Here is a 20,667-nt window from a genome sequence, read left to right on the forward strand (position 1 = left end):
AAGGCCATTGAAACGAATGGTGACGATTTCTTTAAAATAAAATTACACAAAAGATAAAATGGAAAAACTACACAAGAGAAAAATGAATGATGCCTACAACATTTTACCCCTTTGATATATCACTTTAGAGTTTTATACTGACACCTGACTTGGAGTTGCTCCTTTTCACTTGAATACACCAAGGGACTTAACATTGGAGACATGAATGCAAAGCAGTAATTATCTTACAAAGTGGGTCTGAACAGGGATCAAAGACTTTGCTATTTAAAACAGCTTCCACATCTATCGCTATATCTTCCACCTTCTTTCTGAGACATAGTCCTCTCTAAAGAGAGACACAAGACACAAACATCCCTTGTCAAGTCTTTCCGAGGCTGCAATGTGACTGCCTTTAGCTTTACAATTCATTTTATTGGCACTGAAAAATAAAATCCCACCCCTCTCCACCAACATAAGAAAACTGCAAACTGAATCCTACATCTGCATGAGCTACACTTGGGAGTATTCGCTGTCTCTGCAGAGATGTTCTTTAATGCTGAGATGGAGGTTAAAACTACAAAATACAAGTCCTGAGACATATGAGGAGTGGGTTGTGAAACTCAAAGAGACCTCATATTTAATGCCAAGAAGCTAAGCTAATGAAAGCTTTTGATAGCACTGAGTTGTTTTTTAATCATTGGTCTCTATGAGCTGTATATAAAGGGCGCTTTCCAATAAAAAGCTGCCCGGTATGCACTTTGAAGTCTGTGAGTACTTTCAAAACGGATCGCTCAAATGTTGAAAGCTTAAATCCGAAAGATGTACTTATCTAGCAATGTAATGTCCGTTGACAAGCCTTGAGATGATGTTGTCAAAATGGTAACCTCCGACGTTATCTGGCAGCTTTTTATTGGAAAGCGCCCTTTATATACAGCTCATAGAGACCAATGATTAAAAAACAACTCAATGCTATCAAAAGCTTTCATTAGCTTAGCCTCTTGGCATTAAATATGAGGTCTCTGAGTTTCACAACCCACTCCTCATATGTCTCAGGACTTGTATTTTGTAGTTTTCACTACTGACTTCCTGTTTTTTGTGGATTCTTTATTCTTTGTAGAGATGGAGGTTAAAGCAGGAGATTATGAGAAGGAAGGCAATGCTGAACCCAAGGCTGGGAAACAAGTACTTCCAGCTAGGAGAAATGAAAGGGTAATTAGTCCAGTAGCAAAGTATGAAGAAATTGGGCCTGTACACAGAGGGTCTGCGGCAGAAAGATGCAGACAAACCAACGAAGGAAGAAAGCACGGCATTTTAGCCAACCGTAAACCAGGTAAGGACTGCAGCATTTTAAAAGCAACGTTAATTCATGGTACCAGAATTAGCAGCAATCGTTATGCTAACATTCATCAAACTTGTATTATTTACTGCAAGAGCTCCTGGAATTGCAACTTCCCAAAACTAAATTTGCTTTTCACTGAAACTATCAACTTCTTCCTCTGAATACTTGGCCTGTGCTAGTAAAAGATCTCCGGCTCAGTGCCGATATGTGATGGGATGAGAAGCTGGGGATGCAGACTAAAAGAAATCAAACCTTTTCACCAGCTTCAGAACCCAATGACCGTTAATGTGTGTAATGGGGCTGGGAGGGGGAATATAAACAAACCGCTCCATACCCACAGGCACGCCTACCACCCAACTCATCTCAGACATTTCTTGTGCAGGGATAATCTAGAAAGCAATGGCACTCAGACACGCAGAATGCAGCGCAAAGACCTGATCTGCACATCTGGCTGTGAATGAATCCACAAAGCTGCGATAAGTGCAGCCACACAAGGAAGGGAACGTGCGTTTCCAGACAAAACGCAGATATCTACAGAGTTATACGACAGGGAAAAGGCCTGAAAAGGGGGTTGGCTTTCGATACCTACTCCTTGCTTGTCTTTACTGCGATAATACGCAAATCCCACCATGCACTGCGAGAAACATTCCCAAGATGGCACCCGAGCAGATGCCTTTGCTCAGTAGCCAGCCCATGTGGCAAAGTCTCTGATGATATCCTAAAGGCTCTAACTTAGAACTACGTTCAGCAGGCTGTAGTCACAAAATATATACACAGGCTTGTTCGGTTGCAAGTCTTCACCAGCAGCACGAAAATCAATTAAACAGAGCAAATCAAAACCCACGTTTAAAAAATTCCAGTGATTTACTCTAACTGTAAACAATATAAAAACACCAATTGTTTAAATCTTTTCAAAAATAAGTTAAAAGAAAATCCGGCCTAAGCGCACTGGACACTAAAGGGCTTTGAGGACGGAGTTGTAAAATGGAGAAAAGATGAATCAACTAAAGGGACAGATGTACTAAGCATTTCCTGCCCAGAAACCTTTAGTACATCTATCCCAAAGCCATCTAAACTTCTAAAGACCGAACGTTGATCACGCAATCCCTTATTTCCTATAGCTGTGATTACTGTTGAATTTGCTGGCAACTGATTGCACTTTAACTGGCATTTCCAGCTTACTTGCTGACCGACTGTCCATCCATCGAACGCAGCAAACAAAATTTAGGAAAGCATGGGTTTTTTACAGAATAAAAATAACCTAAAATGGCTACAATTCCTCTGTTAGCCGTCTCACTAAATGCAGTTTGTGTTTTGTACAGTGTTTGGGACATTAGACCATGGCACGATAGGGGCCCTGCATTTTCAAGAACTGAATGATGAAGGAAGGTCCTCCGGCAACAATCTGAGGCGGGAGGTGACTGAGCGGACAGTTCTCAATACTCATGATTGAAAGTTTGCTGCAGAGCGCCAACTCAAAGGGCAGGCTGTGTAAGTTGGGGTTGTCATTCAAATACAGCTCTTCTAGATTCTCCAGTGTACCTACATAAACATGGATGAAGAAAGAGAGAGAAAGACATTACGTAAGGAGAACATCCTGCTTGCATAGAAAAAATATTTACAGTCTTCATAATGTAATTTTTGCACAGAATAAAACAGTGGAATAGAAAATACAAGTAATTAGAGAGAAGCAGCTTAAAGATTTTTCAAAACAAACTGAATGTTTAAATTTTGTGGCACTTGCTACTGCAGGGTGATCTTGGTGCCTTCTTTGCTGGCTGAGGCCTCGGAGGTAAAGTCTCCAAGGCTTAACCCTTTCAGAGCAGCAATGGCAATCATTCTGCCCTTTCCATAGGGTCCGAAGTGCATCCCTGCACAGGACACGAACCCAGGCCTCCCTTTTTCACACTCACGACAGTTACAACATTAAATGAGATGCGATGAGAAATTAAGAGGCTCTCTTACCAATTTCCTCTGGCAGGTGAGTGAGGAGATTCTCCCCCAGTCCAAGATGTGTCAGGTTGGTAAGGTGCCCGATCCCTCTTGGCAGGGTGCTTAGCTGATTATTAGTCAGGACTAATTTCTGCGTGACAAAAAAGTTACACACAAAAGAAAATTACAAAAGATAACCAACAGCAAATGAAAGGGGTCATTTCCCAGTTCATGAAATGTGATGACCTGTAGAGAATCAGAATCTCAATACCAGAAACCAAACAGACGACAGAGGACGATGCTCTTCCCATCCCTCCTTCAGGGAGAAAGCGCAGTTGCTTACCTGTAACAGGTGCTCTCCTAGGACAGCAGGATGTAGTCCTCACATGTGGGTGACATCATCCGATGGAGCCTGGCACGGAAAACTTTTATCAAAGTTTCTAGAAGCTTTGACCAGCACACTGAGCATGCCCAGCATGCCACTATCCACGCGTCCACGCAAGGACCCCTTCAGTCTCTTAACATAGAAAAAAACATGAGCAAAAAAATAAAACAAACCGGAAGGAGAACCCAACTCTGGATTCCTGAGGACTAACAGCCTGCTGTCCTAGGAGAATACTTGTTACAGGTAAGCAACTGCGCTTTCTCCCTGAAGGGGGGGTGGGAAGAGCATCTTCCTCTGTCGTCTGTTTGGTGCTTTCTCTTAAGGACAAGTAGGATGGTAGTCCTCACATGTGGGTGAATACCAAGCTCCAGGTTGTCCCCGTCAGGTGAGACCAATAGCGACCGAACAAAGTGCCAATGGGCACAACTGTGGTGCTGTTGGTCGGCAGGAGATTGTCTGGCTCCAACAAGGGGTACAAGGCAGGAAGAGTTGGGTTCAGGTCTGGAACAGATTGCACAGGACAGACTGACCAAAGGCACTATCCTGATGCCCATCTTTGTCCAAGCAGTAGTGAACCACAACGTGTGAAGAGAATTCCATGTTGCGGCCCGGAAAATTTCGATGATGGGGACCGCTCGCAGATGAGCTGCCGATGTTACCATGGCCCGCACAGAGTGAACTTTAACTGCCGGCCAACGGAAAGCCTTCCTGTGCATAGCAGAACGCGATGCAATCTGCCATCCAGTTGGATAAAGTCTGTTTGCCCACCGCCACTCCCAGGCTGTTGGTATCAAAGGACACAAAGTTGAATGGACTGCCTGTGACTGGCTATGCGATCTAAGTAGAAAGCCAAGGCCCTCTTGCAGTCCAAATTATGGAGAGCCCATTCCCCTGGGTGGGAATGAGGCCTAGGAAAGAAGGTGGGTAAAAACCACCTTAGGCAGGAACTTAGGGTGCTTACGCAAGACCACACGATCATGAAAGAACTTCTTGTATGGCGGGTACATAAGCAGGGCCTGAAGCTCACTGACTCTAGGAACTGAAGTAATCGCCACCAGGAATATAACTTTTCAGGTGAGGAACTTTGGTCACAGGAACGCAGCTGCTCAAAAGGACGACGCATGAGCCATGCTAGGAAACATTGAGGTCAGAGGACGCAACAGGAGGCTGGAGAGGGGACCTCAGTTGGAGCAGGCCCCTTGTGAAGCATCTTACTAAAGGCTGCACCAATATGGGCGTGCCAGCGACACCTCAATGGTACGCACTTACAGCGCTAAGATGAACCCCGACTGAGCTGGTTTAAAGCCAGACTCTGAAAGGTGCCACAAGTAGTCCAACAGCTGGGGAAGGAGGCATGTGAATGGATCCAAGCTCTGCCCTGCACACCAGATGGAGAATCTACACCACTTCAAACTGTAGGACTTCCTGGAAGCCACCACCACCTGGGAGACACTGTCCGAGAGGGCCAAGGGCTGAAGGACTAAGCACTCAACATCCAAGCAGTCAAGGCCAATGCCCGGAGGTTTGGGTAGAGTAGGGTGCCCTGATTCTGCATGATCAGATCGGGTGCAGTACTCAGGCGGATGGGGGCCCTGATAGACAGGTCCCACAGGAGAGGGAACCAGACCTGCCAAGGCCAAAAGGGCACTATGAGGATCATGGTCCCCCTGTCCTGTTAAAGCTTCAGAAGAGTCTTCAAGAGGAGTGGGAGGAGGAGGAGGATACACATACAGCAGACCTCTCCCCCAGTGGAGGGAGAAGACATTGCAGGCCAATTGAATCTGCTCACCGCGGGCTGATACAGTAAAGCGCAGCCATGGTTACCTGGTTTTTAACCCGTTTTGGACGCGTACGGCGTACCCGTGATTCAGTATCTGCTTTTACGCGTCCTTACCGCTTGCCGAAAAGGACGCATATCCGTTTCCGCCCGCCGCATGTATATGTTATTTTAATGATCTGATTAGCTATTCCCTCCGATACAGTAACGTGTGCCCAAATTATCGCCCTTTTAACCAGCTTATTTACCGCATCTTTAACCTGAATATTTACTGCCTACCCTGTCCCTGGCGTTAGTGTGGTGTTCAGTCAGCTTCGTACCGGACAGCGCCATGGACAACATGTATATACTGGCTCTGGTGATATTTTTCATTCGGTTGAGAAGCAGAATGAGAAATGCTCGGCAGATTGGAGAGGCGAATAGGGAAGCCCAGTAGCAAGGAGAACCCATCTGACCGGAGAACCCAGCAGCAAGAACGGAGGAGGTATGTGTTCTGTTTCGGTTCAACTGTACCATCCATCTCTGGGCGTCTCTGAGGCTCCGGACATGGACGCCTCTACGGATGCCGGAGAGGCGTCCATGTCCGCTAGGTGTCCTGAGGCTCCGGGGTCCAGCAGAGACATGGACGCCTCTACGGACGCCTCTATGGACCAGACAGGTAGAAGCACAGACCACCGTACAGGCAGCGGGGCATTTCAGTCATGGACGCCTGGAAAGAGACAGGAACATCCATGAACGGAAGCCGTGACCTGGACCTTCCCGCCTGTATCCGGGCGTCCATGATCGGAGGCCCCGCTGCCTTGAGCGCCCGGCCGGACGTCCAAGGTCGCAACTTCCGTTCATGGACCTTTCCGGCCTGACGCTCAAGGCAGTGGGGACCTTGGATGTCCGAGGTTGCGGCTTCCGTTCATGGACCTTCCCCCGCCTGTATCTGGGCGGCCATAATCGGAGGCCCTGCTGCCTTGCACGCCCAGCTGGACGTCCATGGTGGCGGCTTGGACGTCCGGCCGGGCGCTCAAGGCAGTGGGGTCTGTAGAAAAGAACCATCCACTTATCTGGTGGAATGATATTTCAAATGACATTTGAAATGACAGGTACCAGCGCACCCTGGATACTGTATAGGCGCTGCATACCGCTCTATACAGTAAAATGGATTGTGAACACCTACCGCTTCATTGACGCGCTTTGGACGCTGCTTAGATTTGCGTCTAATTTGAATACTGAATCGAGCGGCTCGTGAACCAAGATGTGCGCGCCACAAACGAGCGGGCGCCCGGCACTGCCGCACTTTTTCTTATGCGTCCTTACTGTATCGGCCTGCTTGTGATTTTGCAGGGAGGCGAAGAGTGTACCCCACTGATGAAAGTTTGGCTACTACGTCCAGGTTGAGGGACCATTCGTGTGGCCGGAAGGAGCAACTCAGCCGATCCGCCAGCACAATCAGAGTCCCAAGCAGGTATGTCGCTCGCAGCAACATTCCCTGTGACAGGGCCCAGGTCTACACCTTCACCGGTTCTTGACAGAGAAGAAACGAGCCCATGATTCCCTGTTCGCTGAAGTACCACATCGCCACTTAGTTCTCTGTCCAGATCAGGACTTCCTTGTGTGACAACCGGTCTCTGAATGCCTATAAGGCGGAACGGATCGCCCGAAGCTCCAGAAAGTTTGACCGCGGGCTTCGTGAGTGGTCCAGAAACCCTGCATGTGAATGCCATCCACATGGACTCCTCAAGCCCTGAGGAGAGAGACATCTGTGAGGATCACCTGAGGTGGAGCAGTTTAGAAGGGAATCCCCTGCTCCAAATTGGAGAGGTTTTCACACCAGGACAGAGATGCCCGCAAAGGTTCCATGACTGCAACCCAAGTCTTGAGAAGCCTGTCGCTACTGTGACCACAAGTTCCACTGAGCCCTTCACATGCACAAATGGGCGAGAAGGGTGACATGGACAGATGCCGCCATGTGGTCCAACAACCGGAGCAGTGGGCAGACACCCATCAGCTGCTACAGACGAAGGCAAGAGCCTGATTGCGGCGCATAACAACATAAATTGTCATACTGGGTCAGAACAAGGGTACATCAAGCCCAGCATCCTGTCTCCAACAATGGCCAATCCAGGCTACAAGTACCTGAGCAAGAACCCAAAAACTAAGTATATCCCACCCTACTGATGCTAGTAATAGCAGTGGCTATTTAAGTCAACTTGATTAATAGCAGGTAATGGACTTCTCCAAGAACTTATCCAAACCTTTTTTAAACCCAGCTACACTAATTGCACGAACCACATCCCCTGGCAACAAATTCCACAGTTTGTGCGTTGAGTGAAAAAGAATTTTGTCCAATTAGATTTAAAGGTGCTACCTGCTAAATTCATGGAGTGTCCCCTAGTCCTTTTATTATCCGAAAGAGTAAATAACAGATTCACATTTACCCATTCTAGACCTCTCATGATTTTAAAGATCTCTATCATATTCCCCCTCAGCCGTCTCTTCTCCAAGCTGAAAAATCCTAACCTCTTTAGTCTTTCTTCATAGGGGAGCAGTTCCATCCCCTTTAACCAAAATGGTACCCTTCTCTGTACCTTCTCCATCGCAACTATATCTTTCTTGAGATGCGGCAACCAGAATTGTACACAGTATTCAAGGTGCGGTCTCACCATGGAGCGATACAGAGGCATTATGACATACTCTGTTTTATTCACCATTCTCTTTCTAATAATTCCTAACATTGTTTGCTTTTTTTTTTTTTTTTTTTTTTTAACTGCAGCAGCACACTGAGCTGACGATTTTAAAATAGTATCCACTATGACGCCTAGATCTTTTTCCTGGGTGGTAGCTCCTAATATGGAATCCAACATCATGTAACTACAGCAAGGGTTATTTTTCCCTATATGCATCACCTTGCACTTATCCACATTAAATTTCATCTGTCATTTGGATGCCCAATCTTCCAAACTCACAAGGTCCTCCTGCAATTTATCACAATCCCCTTGTGATTTAACCATTCTGAATAATTTTGTATCATCTGCAAATTTGATTACTTCACTCATAAATGATCTGGAAAGGAATACAAATATATTGAAAAGCATGGGTCCTAGTACAGATCCCTGAGGCACTCCACTGTTTACCCTTTTTCCACTGAGAAAATTGTCCATTTAAGCCTACTCTGTTTCCTACCTTTTAACCAGTTTGTAATCCACGAAAGGACATCACCACCTATCCCATGACTTTTTACTTTTCTTAGAAGCCTCTAATGAGGAACTTTATCAAAACATCTTCTGCAAATCTAAATACACTACATCTACATGTTTATTAACCCCTTCAAAAAAGTGAAGCAGATTTGTGAGGCAAGACTTGTCTTGGGTAAAGTCATGCTGACTCTGTTCCATTAAACCATGTCTTTCTAAATGTTCTGCGATTTTGATGTTTAGAACACTTTCCACTATTTTTCCTGGCACTGAAGTCGGGCTAACCGGTCTGTAGTTTCCCAGATCGTCCCTGAAGCCCTTTTTAAATATTGAGGTTATTATATTAGCCATCCTCCAATCTTCAGGTTCAATGGATGATTTTAATGATAGATTTAAAATTTTAACTAATACATCTGAAATTTCATTTTTGAGTTCCTTCAGAACCCTGGGGTGTATACCATCCGGTCCAGGTGATTTAATACTCTTCAGTTTGTCAATCAGGCCTACCACATCTTCTAGGTTCACAGTGATTTTGTTCAGTTCATCTGAATCATTACCCATGAAAACCTTCTCTGGAACGGATATCTCCCCAACACCCTCTTCAGCAAACACCAAAGCAATCATTTAATCTTTCCACGATGGCTTTATTTTCTCTAAGTCTGCCTTTAACCCCCTCGATCATCTAACAGTCCAACTGACTCCCTCACAGGCTTTCTGCTTCGGATATATTTTAAAAAGTTTTTACTGTGAGTTTTTTCCTCTCGGCCAACTTCTTTTCAAAGTTTCAAAGTGTCTTAATGTCTTACATTTAACTTGACAGCACTTATGCTTTATCCTATTTTCTTCTGTTGGAATCTTCTTCCAATTTTTAAATGAAGATCTTTTGGCTAAAATAGCCTCTTTCACCTCACCTTTTAACCATGCCGGTAATAGTTTTGCCTTCCTTCCACCTTTCTTAATGTGTGGAATACATCTGGACTGCGCTTCTAGGATGTTTGTTTTGTTTGTTTGGGTTTTTTTGTTGGGTTTTTGTTTTGTTTTTTTTTTTAAAGTGTCCACGCTTCTTGCACACTTTTTACTTTTGATAAAATGAGAAAAATAGAAAAAACTGAAAGGAGCAGCTACAAAGTTTCCCTTTTGAAAGTTTAGTGTTAGAGCCGTAGATTTACTTACTGTCCCCCTTGTCATTAATTCAAATTTGATCAAAACTCTTTTGCCTGCGCCATGTCTAGTTTGGCCCTTATGAAGTCTAGCTAAGGAATTGGGCAGAGGTGAGACTTTGGGTAGTTAATCATGAATCCCAAGGCTTGTAGAGTCCGCACTGTCAGGGCTAACGCATTCAGTGCCCTTGCACAGGAATCACTCTTAATCAATTAGTCATTGAGGTAGGGGAAGACATGCACTGCCCGACGCCAGAGATGTACAGCCACCACTGCCAGGCATTTGGTGAGCACGCGGGGGTGGGGGGGGTGGGGGCTGAGGCCAACCCAGAAGGCAGCACCTTGCATTGATAGTAAGCCTTCCCCACCATGAAGCAAAGGTATTTTCTGTGGCCAGGGAAAATGGTTAGGTGAGCGTAAGCCTTCTTGAGATCAAGAGAGCAGAGCCAGTCTCCGCTTTTGATGGGAATCAGCGTATCCAGAGAGACCATCTTGAGTTTTTCTCGAGAGAATTTGTTTAACACCCTGAGGTAGAGGATGGGGTGCAAGCTGCCATTCCTTTTCAGAATTAGGAAATACCTCGAATAGAACCCTAGGTCCTGCTGGGGGCAAGGGACCGGCTCTACCACGCCTGCTGCTATAAGGACAGAGAGTTCAGTCTGAAATGTGACCTGCTCAGCGGACGAACCTCACGATGGACATGGGGGAGAGGTCCCTGGGAGCAGACTGAAATTGAGACGGTACCCCTGACCAATAATGGTAAGGTCCCATCTGTCCGAAGTGACATCCTCCTAGCAATGGGCGAAGCCAAAAAGCCTGCCTCCCACTAGGGGATCTAGCGTCAGGGATGCGCTTGATTGACTCATGCTCCCTCGCCACCAGTCAAAAGCCCGTAGCCGGAGCTTGCTGGGGCGGGAGCTAATGTGTGGTGTGTAAACCCAGGAGGCCGGAGGATAATTCTTTCTCTGCCTATAGAAGGGTTTCCGGGATCCCAGCCTGGAGGATTTCCTGGCTGAGGACGGGGCATCAGAAGCACTAGTGGAGCGCTATTGCATCCCAGACCTTATCCCCAAAGAGGTTGTCACCTATGCAGGAAAGGTCAGCTAGCTTCTTCTAAAACTCTGGGCAGAGGTCAGAAGCGCTGAGCTGGTGCTGATGCCCACCGCAGCTATGCAGGCCACTGTTTCAAAGACATCATAGGTGGACCGCACCTCGAGCTTGCAAGCTTCTAAACCCAGGATGATGGCCAAGAGTACCTCCTGTTGTTGCTGGGGCAGACCCTCTGCGAGGTCCTGGACTCATTTCCAGAGATTTTGGTTCTACTGAGTCATGTATAGTTGGTAGGCAACAATACGAGCTACCAGCATAGCACCCTGGAAGAACTTCCTGCCCAAGGCATCAAGCTCCCTATGCTTTTACCCAGGAGGAGCAGAAGCTTGGGTACGAGAGCGCCTGGCTTTCTTCAAGGCGGATTCCATGACCACCGACTGGTGGGGGGGGATGTGCCACGTGTCGAACCCCAAGGCTTGCTGCACCAAATAGGTGGCATCTGCCTTCCTACTGACGGGCTATAGAGATTGGGAACTGCCTCAATTTTCTTAGGAGCGTCGACGAACTGGAGTACTTCCAGCATCTTGTTTCGCGCATCCTCCTCCATGAGAGCAACTGGAAGGGGATAGCCTCAGCCATGGCCCTGACAAACCCCACGAAGAAGTGAAATCATCCCTCCCTGGGATCGTAAGGCTCTTCCTCCTCACTAGGGTCAGCATGGTGCAGGTGAGGCCCGTGTGGGATATCAGCCCTGGGCTCTGACAGCATCGAGGGCACCGCGGTAATCAGCTTCCCTGGCACCAAGGGGGCCGGAAGGACCCGGTAAGGGCTTGGAGAACAGAGGCATTGGGAATATGGCACTGGCCGCATCTTCTTCCTCCTCAGAGGACCCGATGATCGGGATCACTCCCGGTGGGGGGCATCAGTGGCCGTTGGAGGATCGAAGGCCCCTCTGGTTGCGTCGTTAGGGCGCCTAAAAGGACATCCAGATGCTCTAGCAAAGATGCTAGGATAGACAGCGGAGGCTCGGGCAGCTCAACGCTCCGAAGCGCCCTGAACACAGAGGTCTGAACCCTGCAGTCCAACTCCTGAAAATCCAGTGAGGCCAGAACTGAGGGAGGGGGACAAGGCGACACTGGCTCTTCCTCAGATCTCCGAGATGGCACTGTGCCCGGCAAAGACATTGGTGGGGAACACCTAGGACTCCCGAGAGCATTGGAGGATGGGGCCTCCGGCCAGTGTTGCTTCGGTGGCGGTATAGTTGCCGCTAATACCATGCCAGAACCATGTGCAGATGGTGACAGGTAGCAATGCTTGCAGGATCTCCTACGGTGCTCGGCCCAGTCTTTCCCCAGTGCCAAGGAAATGGAGGTCTGCGATGAGATCATAGAGGATCTGTCACCGTCCCTGCGACCCTTTGAGGAGATGAGAGAGGAACATCGAGAGGGAGCATATCAAGGGGCTCCCTGCGACCTCTCTGTGTCAAGAGCTGACACACAAGTATGGATGGAGCAGACTTGGATGAACCGAAAAGTTTCTCCATCTTATCAAGACGTGCCCGATGGCCTTTGCGGGTCCATCTGGTCACCAGATGACACTCACGGACATTGTGCGAGGTCCCCAGGCAGAGGTACAAACCTCATGCGGATACGTTATGGACATGGTCTGCAGGTTCTGGGGGGCACTGATGAAAACCAGATGATGCCATAAAAGCTACCCAGCATGTGTTCGATGATCGGTGGTCACTGCAAAGCAAGGTGTCTGGGATTGACCGCAAAGAGTGAAAAAACAGCAATTTAATCTTCCCATGCCAAGGAGGCACTGACCGCGAAGGGGGACCAGACTATGGAAAAACACTACACTTTTGTGAGAAAACAATAAAAAAGTGAAGCTCCACAAACCATGAGGCAACTGCACCACGGAAAAAGAAGAGATTGAAGGGGGACCTCACGTGGATGCACGGTTAGTGGCATGCTAGGCATGCTCAGTGTGCTGATCAAAGCTTCTAGAAACTTTGACAGAAGTTTTCCGAACCAGGCTCCATCGTATGTCGTCACCCACATGTGAGGACTACCATCCTGCTTGTCCTAGGAGAAATAGAGTAACACTGCTAGGGCACCAGAGAATAGCCCTGTATGAGAATGAATAAAGTAAAAGGGATGATCTAAAACTGACCTCTGTAGTCAGGTACCTGCCAATAGCCAAACATGCGACTATGCTGATGCAGCTTTAAGTCTGGATAGCATGGGGAAGCACTTTTGTGATTCTTAGTTTTCTCACTAATGTCACTGAAGTGCCAGCACGTTATGCTCTGTGAGGTCAATATTAGCCTGCCGGTGTTAGGTAACGTTATGGGGATAACTTTATCCAGATATTCAGCAGAACATGCCCAGATAAAGATACCCAGGTAATTTCAAGACGGCTCATTTTCCAACCGGACTTAGCTGGCTAACTTTAGGCAGGCAGCTCCGAGTACCAGCGCTCACCAACTAAAAATATAACCGTACCCCGAAATGCCTCTCACTGTCACTTTTATCCAACTAAACTCTGTGCAGAAATGATACACGAAGACAAAATCTAGCTGGACTGATGGGAGAAAAATTCAAATCTCGGGTTTTGTAGGGGGTAACTCAAAAGATTACTTAGCCAAACCCTTTGAATATCAACCTGTCTGTGTTTAGTAAGCCGGAACTTCATAAGGACCACCACTTAAAGCAGACGTGTTCAGCAAACGCAAGGTCTGTTTGTTTCTGCTAATGCTTTCCACTCACACCTGCAGAACCTTTTGTTGTGCACTGAAATATTTAGAATAGATTTCTATTGTTTCCAATGACGTGCCTATAAAGTACTTGCTTTTGAGACATTTCTGGAATAAAAATAAATGCTTCTTCTCATTCACCTTCCTGGTTTAGCTCTGTAACATTTCCTTTGGCTGAATGCACTAGAGGCTGGCACTATGCATATGCCAAAGGGTGCTAGTCACTAACGCTCTCACCGTACATGAAGCTGTGCCAGGCTCCTCCTGCTCCCGACTCAAACAAAACCAGCTTCTATTGGGCAATCATGCCAGAAGCCTTCGTTCACAAGTTCCTGGGGTACTTCTCATTTGTTTTACAACCTCACCCAGCCCAGATTTGGCAGAAAGAGTCTCTAGCCAGGAGTCACAGACTGATTCTCTCTGGTACCTCATGGGACTGTGAATACTGCCTCCGTAGCCTTCCACATGACCGTGCACGGCCCTGCACTGCTGTTTTAAGTTGTGATATTTCATGTGGTGCACCAGCAGTATACACGCACACGTTACTGCCAAGTAACACTGCAAGCTTGTTCATGCTGCAGATGCTTCGCGTCAGGTATGCCCTGCGGATTCGGAGCTCCTGGCTCAAGGTCTAAAAGATTTTACGAGTCTGAAAACTGAGAACAGACATCGAAGATTAACAAAGAGAAAGCCTTACCTGTAGATCCTTAAGATATGCAATTTCATTTGGCAGAGATTCAAGTTTATTCTCCTCCAGATCCAGCTCTCTTAATTTCCTCAGGTTTCCAATGCCGTGCGGAAGTTTCTTCAGGAGATTGTTTGACAATATGAGAACCTGGAGGAGAAATATCAATGCGTCAATGTAACGCAGCAGGGGTGGATTCTAGACCAGAGGTATTCATCAGGGTCCTTTCAAGGGCCAGATCAGGGTAAGCAGAATATGTAAATGAACCACACTCTCAGACTAACCATATGCAAATACAGCTGATGAATATTCATTGTGGATATCCTGAAAAGAAGACACACACACCCCCCCCCGTCTGCAGCCCCTGAGAACTGGAAGTGAATATCAGGATTACAAGATGAATTGCTCAAAACATCAACTTTCCTTTTTCTTGGCTCTATTGCCTCCTCCTTTAGCTTTATTTTTAGGTCTTCCTTCTGTTTCGTTTTAGGAAATTGTTGCTTTTTTATGGCCCCAGCTCCTTTTATAAAGTCTCCCTGCCCAGTTCGCTCTCCAGTGTGGCTTATGCTGTAGTTCTGCTGAACGCGGGTTTCTGATTCAGCTGGATCTCCTTACACGGGCGCAGTAGCTAAGCAGAGGAGCATTAAGAAAATCTTTAAATAGGAATACCTCCAAAATAAATGTCAGAAGGGAGAATCTTAACAGACTGCTTCACTCATTTCTTAGAATGGCTGCTTAAGGCCACTGCAGTTCTGCATTTGTAATGGACAAACATTTCCCCACAGGACATCTCTGTGTGTCTGCTATACAGCAATAGTGAATCTAAAAGCAGTGAGGAGCGTTAGAGGGGAGGAGCTGCTGTGGGAATGTGAAACCAGGTAGAGGATTTCCCTCTGTTCAGTTCTCACTACATGCAGATGGCAGTGCAGGAATATCTGCGTTAATCATTGCAACAGAATAGGTCTCATGGTTGGAAGGCCGATGCCATACGGCTTTTCACAGAATGTGCATATCAGTCTACAACTCTTCAGGTGAAGAATTCTTCCTGCAGCTGTGTGAAATCTATACTTCATGCCTCACTCATTACCACCTTCTCATAAATGGTTACTGCAAGGTGTGTCTAGCCATGCATTGCTAGGGAGCTAGTTTCTGAGGATCTCTCACCCTGAAAAGATACATAGATGTGTTCTTTCCACTGAAAGAAACTGGGAACTCAGGAAAGTACGTTGGTAGACTCTGCTCTAGCTTGGCTTGAAAAACAGCTTCCAATTTGATCCAGAAAGCCTGCTGACAAATCACGTCTATGGTATTCCAGCTGCTGCTACTGATAAAACATTTACCAAAGGGGCCAGTCCAGTGACTCAGGGGGCACCCACTGTGCCGGTTTGATCTCAGAGTTAGGTCTTCTGCTCTCCCGGTTGACTGGGGGGGGCAGCACCGGGGACAACACACACAGCCCGCAGGGGACCGGAGACAAAGATCACTGCTTAAGGGTGACAGCCGATGGCCAGATTGTAGAGTTCCGGGACAATTACTGCAATGACCAAACTAGATATGTTGGAGATTGGAAGGATGTAAGAGAGGAAAAATCCCCAGGTAGCTGCAAAGTCTCACAGCAATAGATTCCAACCCTAGTTCTGACTCAGCTGGAAGTACAAGAGAGGACTGCTGGATCCATATTCATTTATTTTATTCAAACCATTTATATGCCATGCTCTCCTGTATCCTAGGTGGCTTATAAGTTAAAATCAATATTTTTCATTTTTATGAAACATTTAAATACAAACAAGACGTGAATTTCCAGCGACGAGACATTGCCATACATTTTAGGCCATACTGAAACAGAGCAAGCACCAATTACTGCATTTCCTTACTTCTTAATAAAATGCTTGTCTGAGCAAATGAGCCTTAAGCTGCTTCCTCAAAGCTAATGGCCGCTGGTTCCAGAATTGTGGGCCTGCCACTGAAAGTAATTTGTCATGAATTTCTAAAACGTCTGCTCATTTTGTGACTTGCAATGTCCAGTAAAACACTGGTTTTCAGATCTTAGGCTCCCTGATGATCAGTTCATTTTCAGAAGAGTACTTGTACTAAAAAAACCCCCAGATTTAGTAGTGACCTCAGGTATACCCCAAGACCTGGAGAAAAGGCCACAGCACATTCGGGCCGATTCAGTAAAGTCCGCGGGAGAACGCCCGCTCTCCTTTGCATGCGATTCAGTATTTAAATGAGGCCCAGCAGTAGAAACAGGCAAAAGGAGGCGCTAGTGTTCCTAGCGCGTCCCTAGCGCCTCCTTTTGGCCTGGAGCAGCGGCTGTCAGCGGGTTTGACGGCAGATGCTCAATTTTGCCAGCGTCTGTTCTCGAGCCTGCTGACCGCCATGGACTCAGAAACAGGACGCCGGCAAAATTGAGCATCCGGTTTTCGACCCGACAGCCACGGGCCGACTTCCATTTTTTTTTTACCCTTCGGGACCTCCAACTTAATATCGCCATGATATTAAGTCGGAGGGTGCACAGAAAAGCAGTTTTTTACTGCTTTTCTGTGCACTTTCCCGGTGCCGGCAGAAATTAACGCCTACCTTTGGGTAGGCGCTAATTTCTGAAAGCAAAATGTATGGCTTGGCTGCACATTTTGTTTTCTGAATCATGCGGGAATAACTAATAGGGCCATCAGCATGCATTTGCATGTTGCGGGCACTATTAGGTTCGGCGGGTTGGACGCGCGTTTTCGGCCCCTTACTTAATAAGGGGTAAGGGAAAACGCGCGTCCAATGGCAGGTTAACAGTGCGCTCCATCGGAGGGCACTGTACTGTATCTGCCAGTCTGTGTTCCTTCACCTGTTTGTTGGCATTGAAATAAGCACTTAATACCAGCCAGCAAAGAGAAAATCTATTAGTAAGATATCTTAGGAGAACTTCAGATCACCATAGCAAATGCAGAATTCAGAGGTCTATATTAGTCACCCCCCCCCCAAACTTACATACCAGTGGGTTAGTTTGTTTGTGCGCATAACATTTTCTAACTGGTTGAATCTCTTCTCCTATATATACTAATATTGTAAAACTTAATGTTGACCTTTGACATACTTTAGCATTCTAACTCTTAGCATACTCTAACATTCCTATAGCCTTGGCTATTGCCAAAAGTCTGATCAGTTCAATCTTATTATGCTGTTATCTTTCTGCTTCTTCACTGCCCCCTCATTTCTTCCCCGTGTCATAGTTAGCATGACAATATTATGCTCCGGAGGCCTCCATCCCATGTAGAAATGGGTTAGAGTAGAGCTTTTACCCGTCACAAGGGTGGAGGCTCTGGGCACGTTTCATATTAGTTGAGGTTGATCTATATAATCTGGAATTCTTCTTCCTTGGTCAAGGGGGGGGGTGTTGGGAAATAGAAGGACAAGATAATAATCTTATCTGAGTGGAGATCAGAAAGTTCAGTAGCAAAAGGAAGTGCAGAAACTATTAAACTGGTGGCATACTTATGGCAGAGATTTATCACACATTGATAGCCAAGGCATAAAATCATAAGAAAATTAATTTAACTGCAACACTTATGCACATCACACCTTCTCCCAATAGGATAGATTAGAGTCTCCTTACAGCAAAAGTGCTAACTATTCCATTAAATAAGATACCAAAGAGAGATGAAGGATTAACAAGGCTGTTCACCTAGGCAAGGAGTGGGGGGAACCTCTGGTGCTTGAGGACTACAAACAGATTGGGTTTTCAGGATATCCCGAATGAATATGCACAAGACAGGATTTGCACACAACTAAAGCAATGTGCTTGCAAATCTATTTCATGCATATTTGCTAGGAATATCCTAAAATGTGGCTGGTTTGTGATGCTTGAGGCCCGGAGGATCCCAACCTCTAATGCTCTGAACCCTTGCTGCCTATGTTTATTTAGCACAACCTTCCTTCAAAAGTGCACAGCAATTTCTTTTCCCTGCAAAGCTATAAGTCACTGTGCAATGTCACTGGTTCCTCACTTGCAGGCCTTCCTTTTTACTCACCTCCAGGGAAATCAGCCCCGACACATCCTCTGGAATTTTTGAGAGCTGATTGGTAGCCAAGTTCAATTCCACCATACTGATCCAAGTCCCAAAATCCAAGGGCAGCGACGTTAGCTGATTGTCCTGTAATTACAAGCCCAAACGTTTGTGATGGAAGTTGCAAAAATACAAGATGTGGTATGGCAGAAGTAGCATTCAGGTACAGCAAGGTTCAGAAGTATCAGCCCATGGTCTTCTCCCTAATCTCGCAATCCTGTTCTTTGCACTGCCTTTTATCATTTTTGATTTGTTTGATTTTTTCTATCTGTCCCAAACATGTTTAAATTGTCACAGGATTTACTTCTCCCACCTCTGCTGGCAAGTTATTTCAGGCATCTACCATCTCCTCAATAAAGCAGCGGTTCTTCAGATTTCCTTTGATCCTTCAACCCCCCCCCTAATTTCATATCCTGATCACGTGGCCTTGGCTTTTTTTTTTTTTATGGAAACCTTTCCCATTTCTGACCATTATTGAAGCCTGATAAATATTTGAAAGTTTCTTTCGTATCTCCCCTTTCCCTTCTACCTTCCAGCAAGTACACAGTGTCGTAAGGCTCTCAGTGGAGATTTTGTTTTTCAAGCCCTGTACAGTTTTAGTAACCGTGCCCTGTACTCAGGCCATCTTCTCAGTGTCCTTACAAAAAAACGTGCAGCCTCCAGAACTGAGCACAGCTCAAGGTGGGATCTCACGCGTGGCCTACAAAAGGGCAATGCAACCAACTTTTTCCTGCTGCCGAGACCTCTAACTTATGCAATTGTGCATACTATTGTTTTTCCCTGTTGCTTTATTGCATTGGCTAGCAACCTTCAGGCTGTGTGAGATCATTACTTCTAGGTCTCTTTAAATGCCAGAATTCAGAGAGAAATGGTAAGAGCACGCTCTGCTCAGAATCTGAGATCCAGAACTGGTTTGGTAAGTTGTTTTCAATCAGGCCAATACAGTAAAGTCCGCGGGAGAACGCGCACAGGCCACTCTCCTGTACGCACGATTCTGTATTTAAATGAGGCCCGGTGGTAAAAACAGGCAAAAGGAGGCGCTAGGCACACTAGCGCGTCCCTAGCGCCTCCTTTTGGACCGGAGCGGCGGCTGTCAGTGGGTTTGACAGCCGACGCTCAATTTTGCCGGTGTCGGTTCTCGAGCCTGCTGACAGCCACGGGCTCGGAAACCAAACGCCGGCAAAATTGAGCATCCGGTTTTCAACCCAACAGCCGCGGGCCGACTTCAATTTTTTTTTTTATTTTTTTTCTACTTTTTTTACCCTTCGGGACCTCCGACTTAATATCTCCATATTAAGTCGGAAGGTGTACAGAAAAGCAATTTTTACTGCTTTTCTGTGCTCTTTCCCGGTGCCCAAAGAAATTAGCGCCTACCTTTGGGTAGGCGCTAATTTCTGAAAGTAAAATGTGCGGCTTGGCTGCACATTTTGTTTTCTGGATCGCGCAGGAATACCTAATAGGGCCATCAACATGCATTTGCATGTTGCGGGCGCTATTAGGTTCGGGGGATTGGACACGCGTTTTCAGTCCCTTACTGAATAAGGGGTAAGTCTAGCGTGTCGAAAACGTGCGTCCAATGGCGGGTTAACAGCGTGCTCCGGAGCGCACTGAACTGTATCGGCCGTATGTGATTTTGGACTACCTTTAGCATCTGTACTGCTTCCCATTTAAAGCTGGTGGACTTTTTTTTTTCTTTTAGCACAAACAAGCAAATCTACTGCCTGGGAGAAATAATTATGCTCAAAACTGACCACATTACCACGTGGAAAAGCCAGCAAAACAGCATTCCTGGGAACACCAGTGAGTGTAAGCAAAGAGGAAAAAAAATCAATTAACCATAAGAACATAAGAAATTGCCATGCTGGGTCAGACCAAGGGTCCATCAAGTCCAGCATCCTGTTTCCAATAGAGGCCAAAACCAGGCCACAAGAACCTGGCAATTACCCAAACACTAAGAAGATCCCATGCTACTGATGTAATTAATAGCAGTAGCTATTCCCTAAGTAAACTTGATTAATAGCAGTTAATGGACTTCTCCTCCAAGAACTTATCCAAACCTGTTTTGAACCCAGCTACACTAACTGCACTAACCACATCCTCTGGCAACAAATTCAAGAATTTTCTCCGATTTGTCTTAAATGTGCTACTTGCTAACTTCATGGAATGCCCCCTAGATGAAGTAAGCAAATATAAGGATCAATTCTGTCTGTTTCTCTTAAGTGGAATTTACAATTAAAAATTCTGTGCACAACATTTTACATTTCTGCCAACTAGGACAGTAGCTTTCAAACAGACATGTGGGCGCACACGTGCATGCGTTTGCCAGCTTACACCAAAGGAACGCGACTATTTTATAACA

The 20,667-nt window shown here is 46.2% G+C and overlaps 1 protein-coding gene across 6 annotated transcripts in view; it reads right to left on the reverse strand.

Annotated features, from left to right (window-relative positions):
* Window positions 1-1,014: 1,014 nt before the first annotated feature.
* Window positions 1,015-20,667, reverse strand: part of LOC115095975 (leucine-rich repeat protein SHOC-2) — a 147,929-nt gene continuing 128,276 nt past the window's right edge. For all 6 annotated transcript variants that reach the window (XM_029610366.1, XM_029610367.1, XM_029610365.1 and 3 more), the window contains 4 exons: window positions 18,273-18,395; window positions 14,263-14,400; window positions 3,284-3,401; window positions 1,015-2,860 (listed from right to left, as the gene is read on the reverse strand). In XM_029610366.1, coding sequence (XP_029466226.1) covers window positions 2,652-2,860; window positions 3,284-3,401; window positions 14,263-14,400; window positions 18,273-18,395 — 588 coding nt within the window. In that variant the 3' untranslated portion in view covers window positions 1,015-2,651. The remainder of the gene's footprint in view (window positions 2,861-3,283; window positions 3,402-14,262; window positions 14,401-18,272; window positions 18,396-20,667) is intronic.

This window comes from Rhinatrema bivittatum, chromosome 7 (assembly GCF_901001135.1).
Source record: "Rhinatrema bivittatum chromosome 7, aRhiBiv1.1, whole genome shotgun sequence".
Taxonomy (NCBI): Eukaryota; Metazoa; Chordata; class Amphibia; order Gymnophiona; family Rhinatrematidae; genus Rhinatrema; species Rhinatrema bivittatum.